Below are 15,202 nucleotides of genomic sequence, written 5' to 3' on the forward strand. Positions count from 1 at the left end.
GCGGTTAGGTCACGTGATACAGCCTCCGATACCACACGTGAGCCAATTGCGATCAAAACAAATATGGTGCGTTGTCCGTGGGGTAAGTCAAACAAACCTCTGAATCGAGTCAATTTCAATTCATCTTTTCGCAATTATCCAATTTTTGAAAAAGTGTCCAAAAGTGACGACATCCCATTGTTGTAGGTGGCAGCCATTTGAAGCATCCCAGTTGCAGCGCGGACTCCACTCGGCCCGCTCGAAACACCCCAAAGGCCCCAGTTCCCGCATTCCCTGGTTGTTCGCGGGCAAATTGGCTGGGTCTTCTCTTTCACCTTCACTCCCTAGTTCTTTGTAATCCTTTTCGGTCTCTTGCGGTCCTCGGCATCGATCATGTCTGGCCGGTTTGTGCGTTCCTCGAAGTATCGTAAGTATACTGTGATCTGCATCCTAATAGCGTCCCCGCTGACCGTTGCGAAACTGGCAAGGCCACGTCTTCGGGCGTTCGACGAGAAAGGTACTCCTGAAACCCCGTTCCTTCTCGGGCACGACCACAATACTAACACCCTTTCCAGGAGCAATGCTATGACAACCTTCGAATCTCGCGAAATGCGTGGGACACCAACCTGATCAAGGTGCGTCGCTCTCATCCCATGCCACCCCCCTGACCTTTCGCCGCAACACTCCTCGATCTGACAGATTACGAAATAGGTTAACCCGAAGCATCTTGCCGTCAATTGGGAAGCTGGTGGTGGTGGTGCTTTCGCCGTTGTTCCTCTCGAGGAACGAGGCAAGCTGCCAGAGCGCATCCCTCTGTTCCGTGGCCATACCGCAGTGGTTCTCGACACCGACTGGTGAGGGATATGCATTCGGTGTATTGAACTCATAAAACTGACTTGTTCCACTCAACAGGAACCCTTTCGACGATGATTTGATTGCCTCTGGTTCCGACGACGGAAAGGTATATTTTCTCATGACGATCGCGGGGAACTGCAGCTGACCAAGTACCAGGTCTTCCTCTGGCGGGTTCCGGAGAACTTCACTGTCCGTCCTGATGCCGATGCGGACGACATTCAAGACATTGTTCCCGTTGGAAAGCTCGCCGGTCACCCGAAGTACGAAATCCCCGCCCAACTTTGCGACATTGCGGCGCACTACTAATACCTTTGTTTTACCCCCTGCAGGAAGGTCGGCCACGTGCTCTTCAACCCCGCGGCGGAAAACGTGCTGGCAACGGCTTCGGGAGACTACACGGTGAAGATTTGGGATATTGAGGCTGGTGCGGCGAAGCTCACGCTGGATGTTGGTGACATTGTTCAGTCCCAGGCGTGGAGCGCCAATGGCTCTCTGCTGGTGACAACTTCCCGCGACAAGAAGCTGCGCATCTGGGATGTCCGTCAGGAACGGCCCGCGCATGAGACCAATGGCCACTCGGGAGCCAAGAACAGTCGTACTGTCTGGCTGGGCGAGCGCGACCGGATCGCGACCACCGGTTTCTCAAAGATGAGTGATCGCCAGCTGGCTCTCTGGGATATTCGCGCCGTCCGGGAACCGATCAATGGTTTCAAGACCCTGGACTCGATCTCTGGTGTCTGCATGCCCTTCTGGGATGACGGTACCAGCTGTCTTTACCTGGCTGGACGAGGGTGAGTGTTTTACTGCTATACTTCCTCCTTCAGTTGCTGACGGTTTCCTGTAGCGACGGAAACATTCGTTACTTCGAATTGGAAAACGATAAGTTCGAGTTCCTTTCCGAGTACAAATCCGCCGACCCCCAGCGTGGTGTCGCATTCATGCCCAAGCGCGGTGTCAACATGCACGAGAACGAGGTGACTCGCGCCTTCAAGACCGTCAACGACGGTTACATCGAGCCCGTCTCTTTCATCGTCCCTCGTCGGTCGGAGAACTTCCAGGATGATATCTACCCGCCCACATTCGGTCTTACTCCCGCCATGAGCCCCTCCGAGTGGTTTGCAGGCAAGGAGGCCATTCCTCCTAAGATTTCCATGGCCAGCCTCTTCGATGGTGAGGGCCTGAAGGAAGTTTCTGGTGTCCAGGAAAAGCCCACCGGTACTATTGATGCCCCTACTCCTAAGCCCGCTCAGCCCGAGCCCGTTGTTCCCAAGGTTGCCCCCAAGGCTGCTCCAGAGCCTGCGCCTGAGCCGGCCCCCGTCGCTCGTCCTGCTCCGTCCATTAAGGAGCAGGGTGCCTCAATGGCCGCCATGGTCAACAAGTTCGCCGACGATGAGGAAGTTGAGGAGCCTGCGGATGATGACTCCAGCTTTGAGGAGGTCCCCAAGCCCATCGAGCGCCCTGCTCGCTCGCCTGTTGCTGAGTCTGCTTCTCCACGAGTCAGCAGCCCGCTGCAACCAAAGGAGCCTGAGCCCGAGGTCAAGCCGCAATCTCCTGTTGCTGTAAGTGATCATTCTGCCTCAAATTTTCTCTTTTCCCAGGCCAAATATTAATTGCCCGTCCGTAGACTGCCACCGCTTCCTCGCCTGTGAGCGAGTCCACCGCCCCAGCCAGCCACAAGGAAATCGAAGAGATTAAGAACCTGATCGCTCAGCAAACCAAGATCATTGCCGACCAGGCCTCGCATATCCAGAAGCTGACATCCGAGGTTGAAGCTCTGAAGAGCAAGCTGAACTGAAGCAGGTAAAACTGTGAGATGTGACTAAATATGTGCGAATGGGGAGGTTCTAATGTCCATTTGGTGCTTGGACATAGTGAAGATAGGTTTGGGCGTCGATACCTAAACATACATGCATGTGTACATGCTCAGTGTCTCGGTGGAGATGACAAGGATGGATACGCTACGGCCTGTGGATAGGTAGTCTTGTTTTTTTAGCGGATTTGTCAATACATCGGTTGCCAAAAGCAGATCTTGTCGAGCTTTTTGTAAGATTTTCTTTTATCTTGTGTAATTCCATGGATACCCCGGTGTGTAGACACGGTGCACTGGTTGGTCGAAGACAGGAGGAAGCCAAGGAGATATACAGGCACCCGTTCGGTTGGCAAGATATATATGTGAGTACCGGTGGGTTTCAGCTAAGGATCGTTTACAAGGAATCTGTTCCATTGACTTGGATTTTCCATGAAACATATCTTGGAGGATAAATCTTGTTGAGCATCTAACCTGCAATCCATTAGGCCACAAAGAATGCCAACATCTTGCTGGTACTTACTCTCTACCTTGTTGGAGGTTCACGTGACCACTATGGCTATTTGCCAGGACTTAGGGTCACGTGCTAGTGAGGTCTAGACCACAGAGACTGTCCAGCTCCCTAACTGATGTTGAAGGAATCAAGTCTTCATCAGCAACTGCATTATTCGTAACTACTGTATGTGGTCGCTCGAGCCATCCACCAGAGTCCGTCTTCTTCTACCTACTTACACTTGGATCGGCGATGCAGCCGGGCACTACGGGGACCATTCTGCATTGGACTCGGGCTGTCGGCCAGACTTTGGTCCCCACAATCCGAATTAAGGTTGACTGACATTAGGAGGTTGCAGCCCGATGGCGAGCTCAACATGCACATTTCCACATTTCCGGGGCGGTGCCCCGGGATTGATTGGCGATCAGGGGACTGGATCGCCATATGATTCTACACCATATCTCCTTGAATACCTGGTACTCCGGTATAAAACCCAGCGTTGTGCCCTTGACTTAGAAAACACAGATGTATCTCTTCTTCACGCAATAGTCTTATCCTGAGCTATACTTGCCACCCACATCCCAACATGGAGCCAATTGTACATCCAATCTTCGAAAAAGATACCGGAACATGGCAGTATATTGTAGCCTGCCCGAATACTCGCCAAGCAGTCATCATCGACCCGGTTCTCAACCTGAATCTATCCGAATGCAAGATCGAAACCACCTCCGCCGACGAGCTCCTAGCCGTGGTAGAAGCCAACAATTACACCATCGTACGACACCTCGAAACACACGCCCATGCAGACCACCTTACGGCTTCATTCTACCTCCAACAACAATTGCTCGCCACAAAGCAACCCAAAGCCCCCATCAGCACGGGCCGGCGCATCCGACAGGTCCAGGAGACATTCGCTGCCAGATACGGAGTCCCAAGAGCGGAATTAGACCAAGCCTTTGACTACCTTTTTGACGATGATGAGACATTCAGCGTGGGCGATATCACCGCTCAAGTCCTTCATTTACCCGGGCACACACCCGATCACAGTGGGTACAAAATCGGCAGCAACGTCTTCACAGGCGATTCCATCTTCAACCCCGACGTCGGCAGTGCCCGATGTGATTTTCCCAACGGGGACGCAAATGCCCTGTACAACTCCATGCAGATATTACTAATTCTGCCACCTCACTACAAGCTGTATACGGGACACGATTATCCTCCCACTGATTCAGGCCGTGAGCCACTCCCCTTCGTAACGGTGGCAGATCAACTGGAAGGCAACAAACATGTGAAGCAAGGGACTAGTGAAGAGGAGTTTGTCGACTGGCGACGGAAACGTGATTCGAGTTTGAATGAGCCGCGACTTTTGCATCCGGCGTTGCAGGTTAATATTCGAGGGGGTCGGTTACCGGCGAGTCCGGATGGAACGCAGAGGACGTTTCTTCAGGTGCCTTTTCATATCTCTGAGTTTTGATGAGTTGCAGGGGCAGCACTTTGAGTCGAGAATTTAGTTGGCCGAGTCTAGGACTGTTACCTATAGAATTTGTTGATCAATGCATGCGAAGTGGAAGTTTCCCACGTTATCTATTTCTCTATCCAATATTTTCCCTGAGATCTACCATGGATCGGAACATTTGCCTAAATGGATATTATGGACACCATTATAGAACTATACTAAGCTTGCCCAAAGTTCTTAAAATAACTCAACTCGTTTAAATTCGAAAAAAAGACAGCGTAAAAAGATCCATGTCTTCAAACTCCAAGCCAAAAACAATCTTCGAATCAAGACTCTATGTACATTCCCTCAAAAGTATTACTCATTGACCATCATACCCTCCTTATCAGCCCTTTTGCTCCACTCACTCCAACTCCCATCATAAAGCCTCGTGCTAATATTCAACCCACTCGCACTCAATGCCAAATCCAATCCCGCCGCAGTAACACCCGTATTGCAATACAACACAGTCGGCACATCCGCTCTCACACCAGCTCGATTAAAAAGCTCCGTAAGCTCAGCCGGCGATAACACCTTCTTATCCGATCCCAACAGAGAAGAGAAAGGTACATTGATAGCGGACGGGATATGGCCCACCGGCAGAGCCGAGGGCTCTGTATCGGGGGGACCGGAGAAGCGGGCGCTGGGTCTCGAGTCGATGATTTGGTATTTTTGTGCTTGAGCGGGCTCGGCGATGATATCGCGCAATTCTTCGAAGGAAATGACATTCCTCGCGATGGACACAGTTTGTTCCGGATATGTCGCTTCTGTCGTGGTGTTTGTAGGCATTGATACCTTGCCTGTAGCAACGGGGAACCGCTCTTCGACATAACGGGGAAAAGTATTCAAGACGTGAACGGCCTTGTGCCCGAAATGCTGACACATCCATGCAACTCGTGGCGATGAGTAGAATCCTGGCTCCATTGGGTCATAGATGACTAGGACATCATTGGGTGTGATTTGGAGTTCTGTCATGTAGCTCGCAAATTGGGATGGCGTGGGTAGCATCATTGGATACCGGGAGTTGGTGTCTCTGATTATATCCATATTGAGGAATCTGATCAGAACGTTAGGATGAAATCATCACTTGATTAGAGGTTGGTGTACCTACACAGAACCTGGTATATGTTGTGATTCAAAGGATTGCAGTGACGAGTTTCTCCCCGCAATAAGGGGAATCACCCGAACAGCACTTGAAGTATCCGACAAGGCATCGTGCAATTCCGCTGGCGAGATGAAGAGCGACGAGAACGGGGTGGATGAACCCATGGTGATTTCGGGGATATGTTGATCGTGTATCTAAGCAGACTACTCTGGGCGAGATCGGTGATCAATACATCAAAAGTACAGTTCCCCGGAGCCCAAAGAATTCGGCGATTATTTGTGGGCCCGCGAATCGCCGTTTAACGGACCTCATGAAAGGGGACCCACTTGGTCGCCGCGCCACGATGAGATTTACATACATCGAACAAGAGCAAGAGTAGAAATTAAGTCTGTAATGCATTCTTCTGATACCAAGGCCAATACACCGTGGCAATCCATCGGACCAGATACTTCCATGCCCACACCACCTTGTACACATCCACGATGTCTTTAGTCGACCCAATTGACTGCTCTGACCACAGATAGATAGCCTTAGAAGGGGAATATAGACCATAATATACTATGCTGCCTCAGACGGCTTATTAGCCACGCATGCCGCAGCATCCCGAACAAAGCGAGTGCAGTCAGAGGGCAACACCATCGGTCCAGGTAGATCAGAACCACCATACATGTGGGCAGGGATGTCACAGCCACCGAGCTTGTTGATTTTGTTGCGAAGAATAATGGGTATAACGCTAAGTCCTTTGTTACAGTGTTCAAGCGGCCGTAGGAACCTCGAAAGGTCAGGCGGCAAATCATCTTTCGAGTTTGTGAAACCCTTTGTCTCGATACCGTCGGGGTATGATTCCATAAGTGCCGTTTGCTTCGTAGGTGAGACTGGACTTGAGATTTGTGACTGCCCTGATTGTGTGAATGAGGGCGGCGATGTGGACGGAGACGATTGTTCGCGACCGAGACGATAATCCTCCTTGTACACTGTTCCCCATCAGCGTCGAGTCGGGGTAAACAGGAACACCTTCTGCTATGTCGCGCTCTCCCACCCTGTGTTTTTTTTGGGGGGTTTCCTGCGGTATGGTCCGCGCTCTTCTGCGTGACTTTGGCAGGGTTGCCGGGGAACGATTCAAGCCGGGATATCCAGCGAAGGATGTCTTTTTGATTCATACCGGTATATGCTCTCCCTTGATTGACGGTCTTGGTGTGGCGGTCCTGCTGTGGGCTGAAATGGGGCTTTGGTCGAGGCAGTAAAACGGAAATAGACGGTCGAGGATGTTGCGGCGGAAGACAGCGGAGTGAATCTGCGCAATTGTCTAGGGTTATTATTTTGATTTCAATTATAACTAGTCAAGGTTCAATGATGACTTGAGGTCACTCATTCTATCCATCAAGCCCCGTGGAGTTATATTTTAGCTCCGTTTCTATTTTGCGACGCAGATTAATATTAATACATGGAGATATCTCTAGCTTCCAAAATCATGAGCTCAAAACCGCCTTTACGCAATGCAATGATCAAGCAAAATTCCCGTCCTGTCCAGATAAGACCCAAGATCACAGAAACGACACGCCGCAAGTTGGATCAATAAACTCCGAGAGAAGCCTGGAGGAAAACTGATCATTGATGGAATCATCATCCATGGGGAGGTACATGGCAGTCTCATCGAGACTCGCACTAGCTCGAGGATCACCCTGTGGCTGGGTAGGTTTCCTCTCAAACGGCGAGTATTCCGACGAAGAAGTCACCACTTGCGCAGCTGCACTCCTCAAATGAGCATGAGCCGTTTGTGCTAAAGACCACTTTGCCCGCAACAACTTGAGACAGCCGAGAACGAGAACGATTCGATTTTGATGATGATCCGCACATACTGGTCCATGGATCTCGGTGGCTGCCAGCTGAACTAGGCCGCATAATGTCGCGATAAAAACGATCGTAGGACTATACCCCCGGGCATCCGAGCGGACGGCAAGTAGATTGGAGAAATTCTTGGAAGCTTCCATGGTTTTGACATCGTGGACATGGCGTGTCAGGGAAGGGGAGAGACGGAATGGCGTTACAGGACAGATGGAAAACATCGAGTCCGGGAATCGGGGCCGGATATTACTGCGTGGCAAATGGAGAAGCATGGCCGCGTATTGTATTGTGCAATGAGCCTGGAATAGCATCTCATCGATGGTCCCGTACATATCCACGATCTCAATCTTCTCAGGTGGAAGGTGGTGGCTCCAACTCACGATCGTGTTTGCCACGGCTTGCAAGTGATCGTGATGTGTCTCGGGTAGGCCGTTGAGGATGACGACCCGGGCTAGAATACGAGCCGCTTCAATGCAATAGGCGAATGAGGAGAAGTAACTTGTATTCTCATCCTCAGTGTAGACTCGCGATCTGAAGGCAGCGAGGGACTGGGGCGGTGGTATCGTCTCGAGAGAGGAGTAAGTTGACTCTTCGCAGGGCAGTTGAACATCGGAGTAAGCATCACTGCATCTGAGATGCATCTTCTCACGTAATGTTCCTCCGTAAATCTCCCAGATGAACAGGCTCCACCATGTACGCCGCAAGCTTTCCGCCTCGTGGTCTCTCCCTGGCGCGGCTGTAATCACAAACTCCTCTCGGTGCATCCCCAGCTCCAGCGCAATGTCGACTGCTTGCGTCAAGGATGACTCGGCTTGGGAAGTCTCATTGCGGGCGCGCATGATAATTGAGTATAATAGCAGCGCCTGCGACATATGAGGTGTTCGTTCCGCCGTGCCGTTGAGCATGAGCCATGTCGATTCTTGCAAGGTATCATTATCGAGGATTACGGAGTAGTGGCTGCCGATAAACTTGACCACCTGCTGCAGATACCGGGGGTATTCCCACCTCTCAAACAGCGGTGCCGGGACGAGGATGGGATGTGCGGCATGAAAGTTCTCGTAATAAAGGCGCACCAGCCGAGCTTCCGGTACGATGGATTCGGGTGTATTATCTTGAACTGCCAGTGTCTCTGCATTATCTGCGCCCGGGAGATGGGGAATAGTACCTCCGTTTCGTGCCTGATCGCCCAATAGGTTTGCTGTAGGGAATTGACTCTTTGCGCTTGCGACGAGCTTCGCGACAGGCATTGCGGGCGAGATCTTCCTCCGTCTACCGCCTCGACGAGATGGGAGGAAGATGCAATTGATCTGAGCGGCCGCGCATCGCGAGCAGGTCGGCCTGCGGGCGTCACACTTGATGTGATGTTTGCGACATTCGACACAGGCGAGTGACGAGGGGCGTGATTTAGTAGAGGTGAAAGTGGAGGGAGATGGTGGAGTCCGCATGACGCCAGACCCTTGAATTGGGGGGTCGGAGCGATCAATGGTCAATGGATTGAGTCAGAGATAGACGTAGATCTCACGTTAACAACGCAGAGGTTAAATCAACAGATGTATTTTGAGAAGCTGGAATTTGAGAAGTATAACGGAAAAAGAAGCGTCGTCATCGGGGACCACTTAATCACTGGTGGCGCTCTAAGCTATGCAGGGTATCGGGGTTGATAGCGGCCACCAACTCGATGCCTGATTTTGCAGGCAGAAAGACCGACAGAATCCTGGAATCGATTCCATCCAACTACGGTACTGTACTATAAGGGGAGGGCGGTCTCCTAAGCGGTCAACGGGATACTGGAGATCCCCGAATCATGCGGCGATATGGGGTCCTTCTCGGCGACCCACTTACTCTTTATAACTTAGGTTGACATGATTACCTACTGTAGTAATATAAGACACGAAGACCATGGCATGAATTGTAGGCTTTCATGATATATACAATAGCTAGATGCTCAGCATTTAGTGATTTGTAATAGCATCACACCCTCAGGCTCTTCGAATAGAATGCTTCGCTGAAAAGAAAATAACACGGTTGACGCCATTTGTTTGCCATGGGAGGCTAAGTAGGATTTCCACCTTCCAAATTTCAACAGGACCACCGCGGTAACCTAGTGGTAAATCACCATGTTATCGTGCCCCTCCGGCAGGGGGAGTGGGTTCGGACCTGAGTGGTATTAATGCCTCGCGTAATTGATATATTTCGCTCTATGGGCGGAGTCGGTGTTTGACGCAGTCGCGGCCCGGTGTTTCGAGGGGGTCTTCTTTTTTTTTTTTCTTTTTTCAGGAATAAGGATAATGATTAGAATAATTCTACATTAAGTGTATGGATATAATAGGTAGCTGGGAAGATACACATTTCTATTTCCTAAATGTTATGTCGAATTGTTTGCCACTTTAGTTTCTGAAGAAATCCCTTAACTATAAAGTAACCCCCTAACGCGGATCTTCAATCCTTCCATACAACCATAAGAGGAAACCCTGCTACCCCGTCGAAGGCCTGCTAGCCATGCCGCACCAAAAGACGTAAGGTAGGCCTTGAGCCCTAGCGACATTCCTGCAGAGTATTTCACGTATCTTATACTTTTGAATAGTGTGATATGATGCGACCAAGATGTTCGCAATGTCGAAGAGCGATTAAAAAGAACTACCTGATACTAGACATTACTAATTTGGAGCTTCCTAGACAAGAATTTCTTTATCAGATTATGCTGAGGTCCACGGGTTGTACAGGTGAGTGTCCAATTCTATTCTCATACACATCGTGCGTTGTTCACCAGAGAAAAAAGAACTTGATCGTTACTAAGGATGGTATGTACATCGTTAAACCTGGTAGCCAGCCACATGGCCACCATACTTTTCTGGTTTAGTTCTACTCCTGTCCCAGTTTCAGAATCTTCTTTGGGCTCCATAATCGCCGATCATGCCTCTCTGTCACCTCATCATCAATAATGATTTGAGCAAAATGTGAAGCTGAAATGAGTGCATTATGAATGCGCAGCGACAATCTTCTCGTCAAGGTCCCCCTTTTTTGCTAGGTCCCACCATGTGAAAAGTGCGCAAGCAGTAGACCAGCTCGCGAGTTCCTTCGGCAGATAATCAAAGACAGAACTGTCCAGACAATTGCTATCACTTGGCCGGTCAATCAACCCAATTAGATGTAGTCGCCAGTCATCCCATATCGGGATCCCAAGGCGTCGAAAGACTCGTAAATCCCCAGATTGCAGAGGAGGTCTCGGAGGCCAATGAACGCGTAGAAGTTGGCGATACGTGCCTATAGCGCCATTTTGTCTTCCGGCGAGTCGATAAATCTTTTCCCAATCTTTATCCACGGCTTGATTCCTTTCAGGGGGGTTGGGTATGATCAAACGAGCGGGTGAGTGTAGGAACGAAGGAATGGTCACCATAAAAGGGAAACGGTGATCTAGGGCTATTGCCTCGCTAGGATTAAGAATGCACAAGCATTCTGCGATCGTTTTGAGTTGCTCGGGACGCCATGTCAGTCCCACTCGGGTATATCGCTCGATGAAAGAGTCTTTGTCCTCCAGAGACCAGTCCCATCGCGTGTTTGCCGCGTGCAAAACGCAACTGAATATCGCAAGCGCCCATAGAATGCGATGTGTTCGATATGTTTCAGCCCAGGAAGGAGGATGGTATCTGATCCGGATGGGTTCGCTTTGAACCTCGGATAAACTTCCCTCTATCCATTCAACAGCACTAGGAGAGCCAACCACACGGCGGGGCTCTGCAGCCATAAGACGATCCATCATAACATGAAGACAAGCCGAAGCAGCGTAACAGATATTTCCCGCTATACTAACGGCTTTTCGCACGGCTCGCAACGAATGGTCAGCAGGGACAGAAAGCGGCACATCAGATGGTGTGTTAATGCTATCTAGTACCACTGGGAGGCTCGAGAGAGTAAATGAAGTTTTCTCTAATTCGAGCAGTATGATCATGCGAAATTCGTACTGTAGCCCATGGGAAAGGATCAGGCAATTCTTCATGACCCGCTCAGTGATGGTCTTGTAGTATTTGCCGAACACTTGATCGGCTCGGGCGGACGTTCTGAGTAAGCCATCTAAGCTGGCAAAGTCGGTACAAAACTCAAGGATGGACAGTATTACCTCGGGTGGGAATATTGAGAAAGGATCCATAGTGACTCGGAGATGAAAATCAGCAAGAGGGGTGTCTGTGTGAGCGGTTGCGGAGAAAGCGGGAGAGTTGAGGGCCGATTGGAAACCAATTGGAACTCTTGGCCTTCGCAGGATAAGACCCGTCTGGTACCCTATTATTATTAGCACTTGACTTGTTAGACAATAATGACATGGAGGATAACTTGATGAATTAGGCTCGTCAAAACTGTTAGATAGCTAAAGATCAACACACCAGCCAGAATTGGCAGTTGATTTTGGCTTAGGCTAATCGTACGACAATTTGTACTTGCGCACGACGGGGCACACGATACCGCCTAAAGTACACCTGGATCCTTAACACCCAGATTAGAGAAGTGGTCTTACTTCCTAGAGCGGATGTAAATCTTGTAACTTTCTCTTTTGGAAAGACCTTCCTAGACGTCTTTTGGATCGACTTTCTTGATAGCTCAGGTTTTTTTATGGTCTGTCGTTCAAAGTCGTGACAGATAAAACGATTCTTAAAACATCCATACTAGGGGTTCCTACCATAGAATCTTTATGTATCTTTAATAAAAGGCTTTACTCGATGTACCTGTGATTCACAACCTGGAAAGCACAAGTTGTCGTGCGAGTAGCCTCGCCTAGCTATAAGCGAAGGTCGACTATGACAATCATCAGATCTCCGAGAGGGAGGCATGTCGAACCAGATATCTCTACCACCAGTTCCAGGGATATCCAGGGGAATAAGCAATCTCAAAATACTTTGAATGATGACGACTAATATAGTCGATCGGATTGGCTCATTAGTAAATCCCACTTATGCAGTCTAATTCGGTCTCGGTGCCTCTTGGCACGTGGTTCGGCTAGTGTCACTGTAATATTGGGACCTGGGATTTACTGGGTGTAGTTAGTTTTGCCGTTCCCGGCCTAGCGCCCCAATACACTGTCATGTAACCTCTCCCTCCGTTGCTCCAACATAAAAGACAAGCCTGCCCTCTCGACCTCTTGTTCCCTCTCTCTCCTCCCTTCAACTCCTCTATCTTGCACCCATCGCCGCCCCTTTTCTTCCATTCCGGCCCCCACCGACTATTGCGCCTTGGCTTTCAGCCCGACGCACTGCCCCTTTCATTTTACCGGAGTTACCGCTCGATCTGACGCTCAGTATATTTCCCCTAGTAGAATGAATCAGTCGCCGGGGAGCAGAACTACTGGGAGGATAATCCAGCCCGTAGCCACAGTTGTATGATTTACGTCGAGCTTCCTACTTCTTGCCTAAGAGTATGAATTTCCTCTATGCTAGGAAGCTATCTATAGTGCGCCTCGCTGGTCTCTGCGCCCGCTACCCTCCTTCGTATCTGCAATGTGCTAGTATACCTTCGATATCGTTGGTCTCTCCGGTTCGTCTATACCTAGTAGATAAATCCTCGAAAGCCTCGCCTAGGCATTTAGGCAATAGCGAAAATACTGTATACGCCCCTAACCTCGGCCGATGCTACATTATACAGCTAACTATAGACTAAGACCGGAAACGAAACTAATTTATCCACGGAATTAAGAACGTACTAATAACAGTTGATAAATAAGGGTATATATCGAAAGGACTATCTGCGAGGGTAGCGGATAACTTTTTTAGTAAATTGTTACTCGTTATTGTAGGGTGTGAAACTGGTAAGTCCTCACGTCCTTAGATGCAATAGCGTAGATTGCAGGATCTAGTCAAGATTATCTACTCTTAGTGGAATCTACCTCGCGGGCTTCTGCTGTCAACAAAAGAGACTGTAATATTATTATAACAGCAAAAGTGGAATTCGAGTTATATTTAAACTCTCCTCTTGACCTGTCTTACGTCCTCTGCTAGTCTTCTTGTTTTCTGAGTGCGTACAGACTAGACTGCGGCACTAACCGCAAAGACCATGGTTAACCGCAACCATATCCAAACCCATTTGGATTTGGTCTTCGGATCAAGACCGCAAATTTTTGCGGTTTGGTTGCGGTCTTCAACTCAAGACCGCAATGCGGTTTTGGTTAACCAATGGTTAGATAAACATAGCAAACAGGCTAAGCCTCGTGACCTTTTGGTCAGATGATTTTTTATGCAGTCTTTTCGGTATTTTTCTAGTATCTAGTCAGTATAGAGTATCTTACCAAAATCAACCTTTCTTTTGTAAATAATTCATTTAATATAATAGTGCACTCCTTTGATTTTTTTATACACTCATGGGGTTCCAATTTCAAATCCTTCTGGCATCCTAGTCTTCTTCCGTACTCGACTAGGTCGTTGTGTATTCTCCAGATCAGCCGGTTCAGGTATGACTTCATTCTCCTGGGATTGAGTGCTTCTACTCCGAGGCCTTTTAGTTCTAGTATTTTCACCCCGAGCCTGAGGCTGTAGTGGCTGAGAGGGGATCTTAGTTACTATATCTTCATCTTCGGCCTCCTCACTATCACTGATAGGATCTAGAGAAGGGAGAGGTGGTAGTGAGCCTCTCTCCTGTTCAAGAAGAGCTAACTCTCCAACTGAAATAAGCTGTTTAGTGAAATTAATCTCCTTCTGTTCAACCTCGAATTTTGTTGCACACATATAAAGCATCAGCGCTTTGACTGTCTCCTGTTTTAATTGCCCACGTCGATAATAACAGATATCACGCGCGCAATTAAACAGACGCTCTACACCAGCACCACTAGCAGGAATCGAGAGGATGTCCCGTGCAAGGGCTGCAAGAATTGGAAACTCTTGTTAGTGCTCCTTCCAGAACATACGAGGATGTTGAGATATCAGTCCTAGCTTATTAGTTTTAATTACTCGAAGTTTCTTTGTAGAAAGGTAGGGGCTCACCTTTAGCAAGATAGCGATCAAGCTCGTCATCATTGTTCCCTTGGGGCTCTTCCGGTTGGAGAGTATTCTAGGAGTCACAAAGTATCTCAATCTCATCCACAGTATTAAGTGAACCAGTCAAAGCCCTAGGTGATAGCGGGCTATTATTATCTGAAGGCCGTCTCTTATAACGGTAGAATTCCTCTTCCAATCGACCACGATATCGTCTAGCGTAGTCAACATCACCTTGCCAATCCTTAGTTTTAAAGAAGCGAAGCTTCTTCGAAGGTGCCAGGATTGTTGCAATTGCGTAAATATCACCGTAGCACTCATAGTCAGTCATCTTATAGTACTCTGAGAGCTTTTCCCTTGCTGCTTGAAGTGCTTGAAGCATAGTTTGCTTCCAGGGAATCTTCTTCCGGCGAAGCTGCTCTTCAGAGGCCTCAAGGTGACTGAAGAGCTTATTGTAGATGCTAAAGATGAGATGAATAGTGATATCCTTTGACTTTGAAAGAGCGGTAGTGAATTTGAAGAACGGCTAAGTGATACAAAGTAGGTAGTCGACCTGGCGCCACTCCTCTTTGTCAAGTTGGAATTGGGGGTATCTATAGGTTTGACAGTATCGTTTGAAGTTCTCCTGTAGTCGCTTTGTACGGCCGAGCATTAGAAAGGTAGAATTCCA

At 49.0% G+C, this 15,202-nt stretch overlaps 5 protein-coding genes across 5 annotated transcripts; 2 read left to right on the forward strand and 3 right to left on the reverse strand.

The window, feature by feature from the left end:
- The first annotated feature begins 297 nt into the window (after positions 1–297).
- Positions 298–2,871, forward strand: N7473_011262 (coronin). The gene is made up of 9 exons (XM_057157201.1): positions 298–406; positions 468–496; positions 555–614; positions 691–833; positions 892–940; positions 991–1,094; positions 1,164–1,625; positions 1,679–2,393; positions 2,459–2,871. Exons 1-9 carry the CDS (start codon positions 373–375, stop codon positions 2,627–2,629), a joined length of 1,767 nt encoding a protein of 588 aa, XP_057003051.1. The 5' UTR covers positions 298–372; the 3' UTR covers positions 2,630–2,871.
- Positions 2,872–3,720: 849 nt separating this feature from the next.
- On the forward strand, positions 3,721–4,608 carry N7473_011263 (MBL fold metallo-hydrolase; the record flags this gene model as incomplete). Its single annotated transcript, XM_057157202.1, has 1 exon — positions 3,721–4,608. The coding sequence occupies one exon, from the start codon at positions 3,721–3,723 to the stop codon at positions 4,606–4,608; it is 888 nt and encodes a 295-aa protein (XP_057003052.1).
- A 301-nt stretch (positions 4,609–4,909) lies between these two features.
- N7473_011264 (sulfurtransferase) lies at positions 4,910–5,984 on the reverse strand. The gene is made up of 2 exons (XM_057157203.1): positions 5,741–5,984; positions 4,910–5,686 (listed from the first exon to the last, which is right to left on the reverse strand). Exons 1-2 carry the CDS (start codon positions 5,896–5,898, stop codon positions 4,948–4,950), a joined length of 897 nt encoding a protein of 298 aa, XP_057003053.1. The 5' UTR covers positions 5,899–5,984; the 3' UTR covers positions 4,910–4,947.
- Positions 5,985–7,278: 1,294 nt separating this feature from the next.
- N7473_011265 (uncharacterized protein) lies at positions 7,279–9,024 on the reverse strand (the record flags this gene model as incomplete). The annotated part of the gene is made up of 1 exon (XM_057157204.1): positions 7,279–9,024. The coding sequence occupies one exon, from the start codon at positions 9,022–9,024 to the stop codon at positions 7,279–7,281; it is 1,746 nt and encodes a 581-aa protein (XP_057003054.1).
- Positions 9,025–10,556: 1,532 nt separating this feature from the next.
- N7473_011266 (uncharacterized protein) lies at positions 10,557–11,726 on the reverse strand (the record flags this gene model as incomplete). Its single annotated transcript, XM_057157205.1, has 1 exon — positions 10,557–11,726. The coding sequence occupies one exon, from the start codon at positions 11,724–11,726 to the stop codon at positions 10,557–10,559; it is 1,170 nt and encodes a 389-aa protein (XP_057003055.1).
- Positions 11,727–15,202: the final 3,476 nt, after the last annotated feature.

The sequence above is a fragment of the Penicillium subrubescens genome, assembly GCF_028828155.1.
Source record: "Penicillium subrubescens strain IBT 31985 chromosome Unknown utg000010l_segment0_segment0, whole genome shotgun sequence".
NCBI classification, from domain to species: domain Eukaryota; kingdom Fungi; phylum Ascomycota; class Eurotiomycetes; order Eurotiales; family Aspergillaceae; genus Penicillium; species Penicillium subrubescens.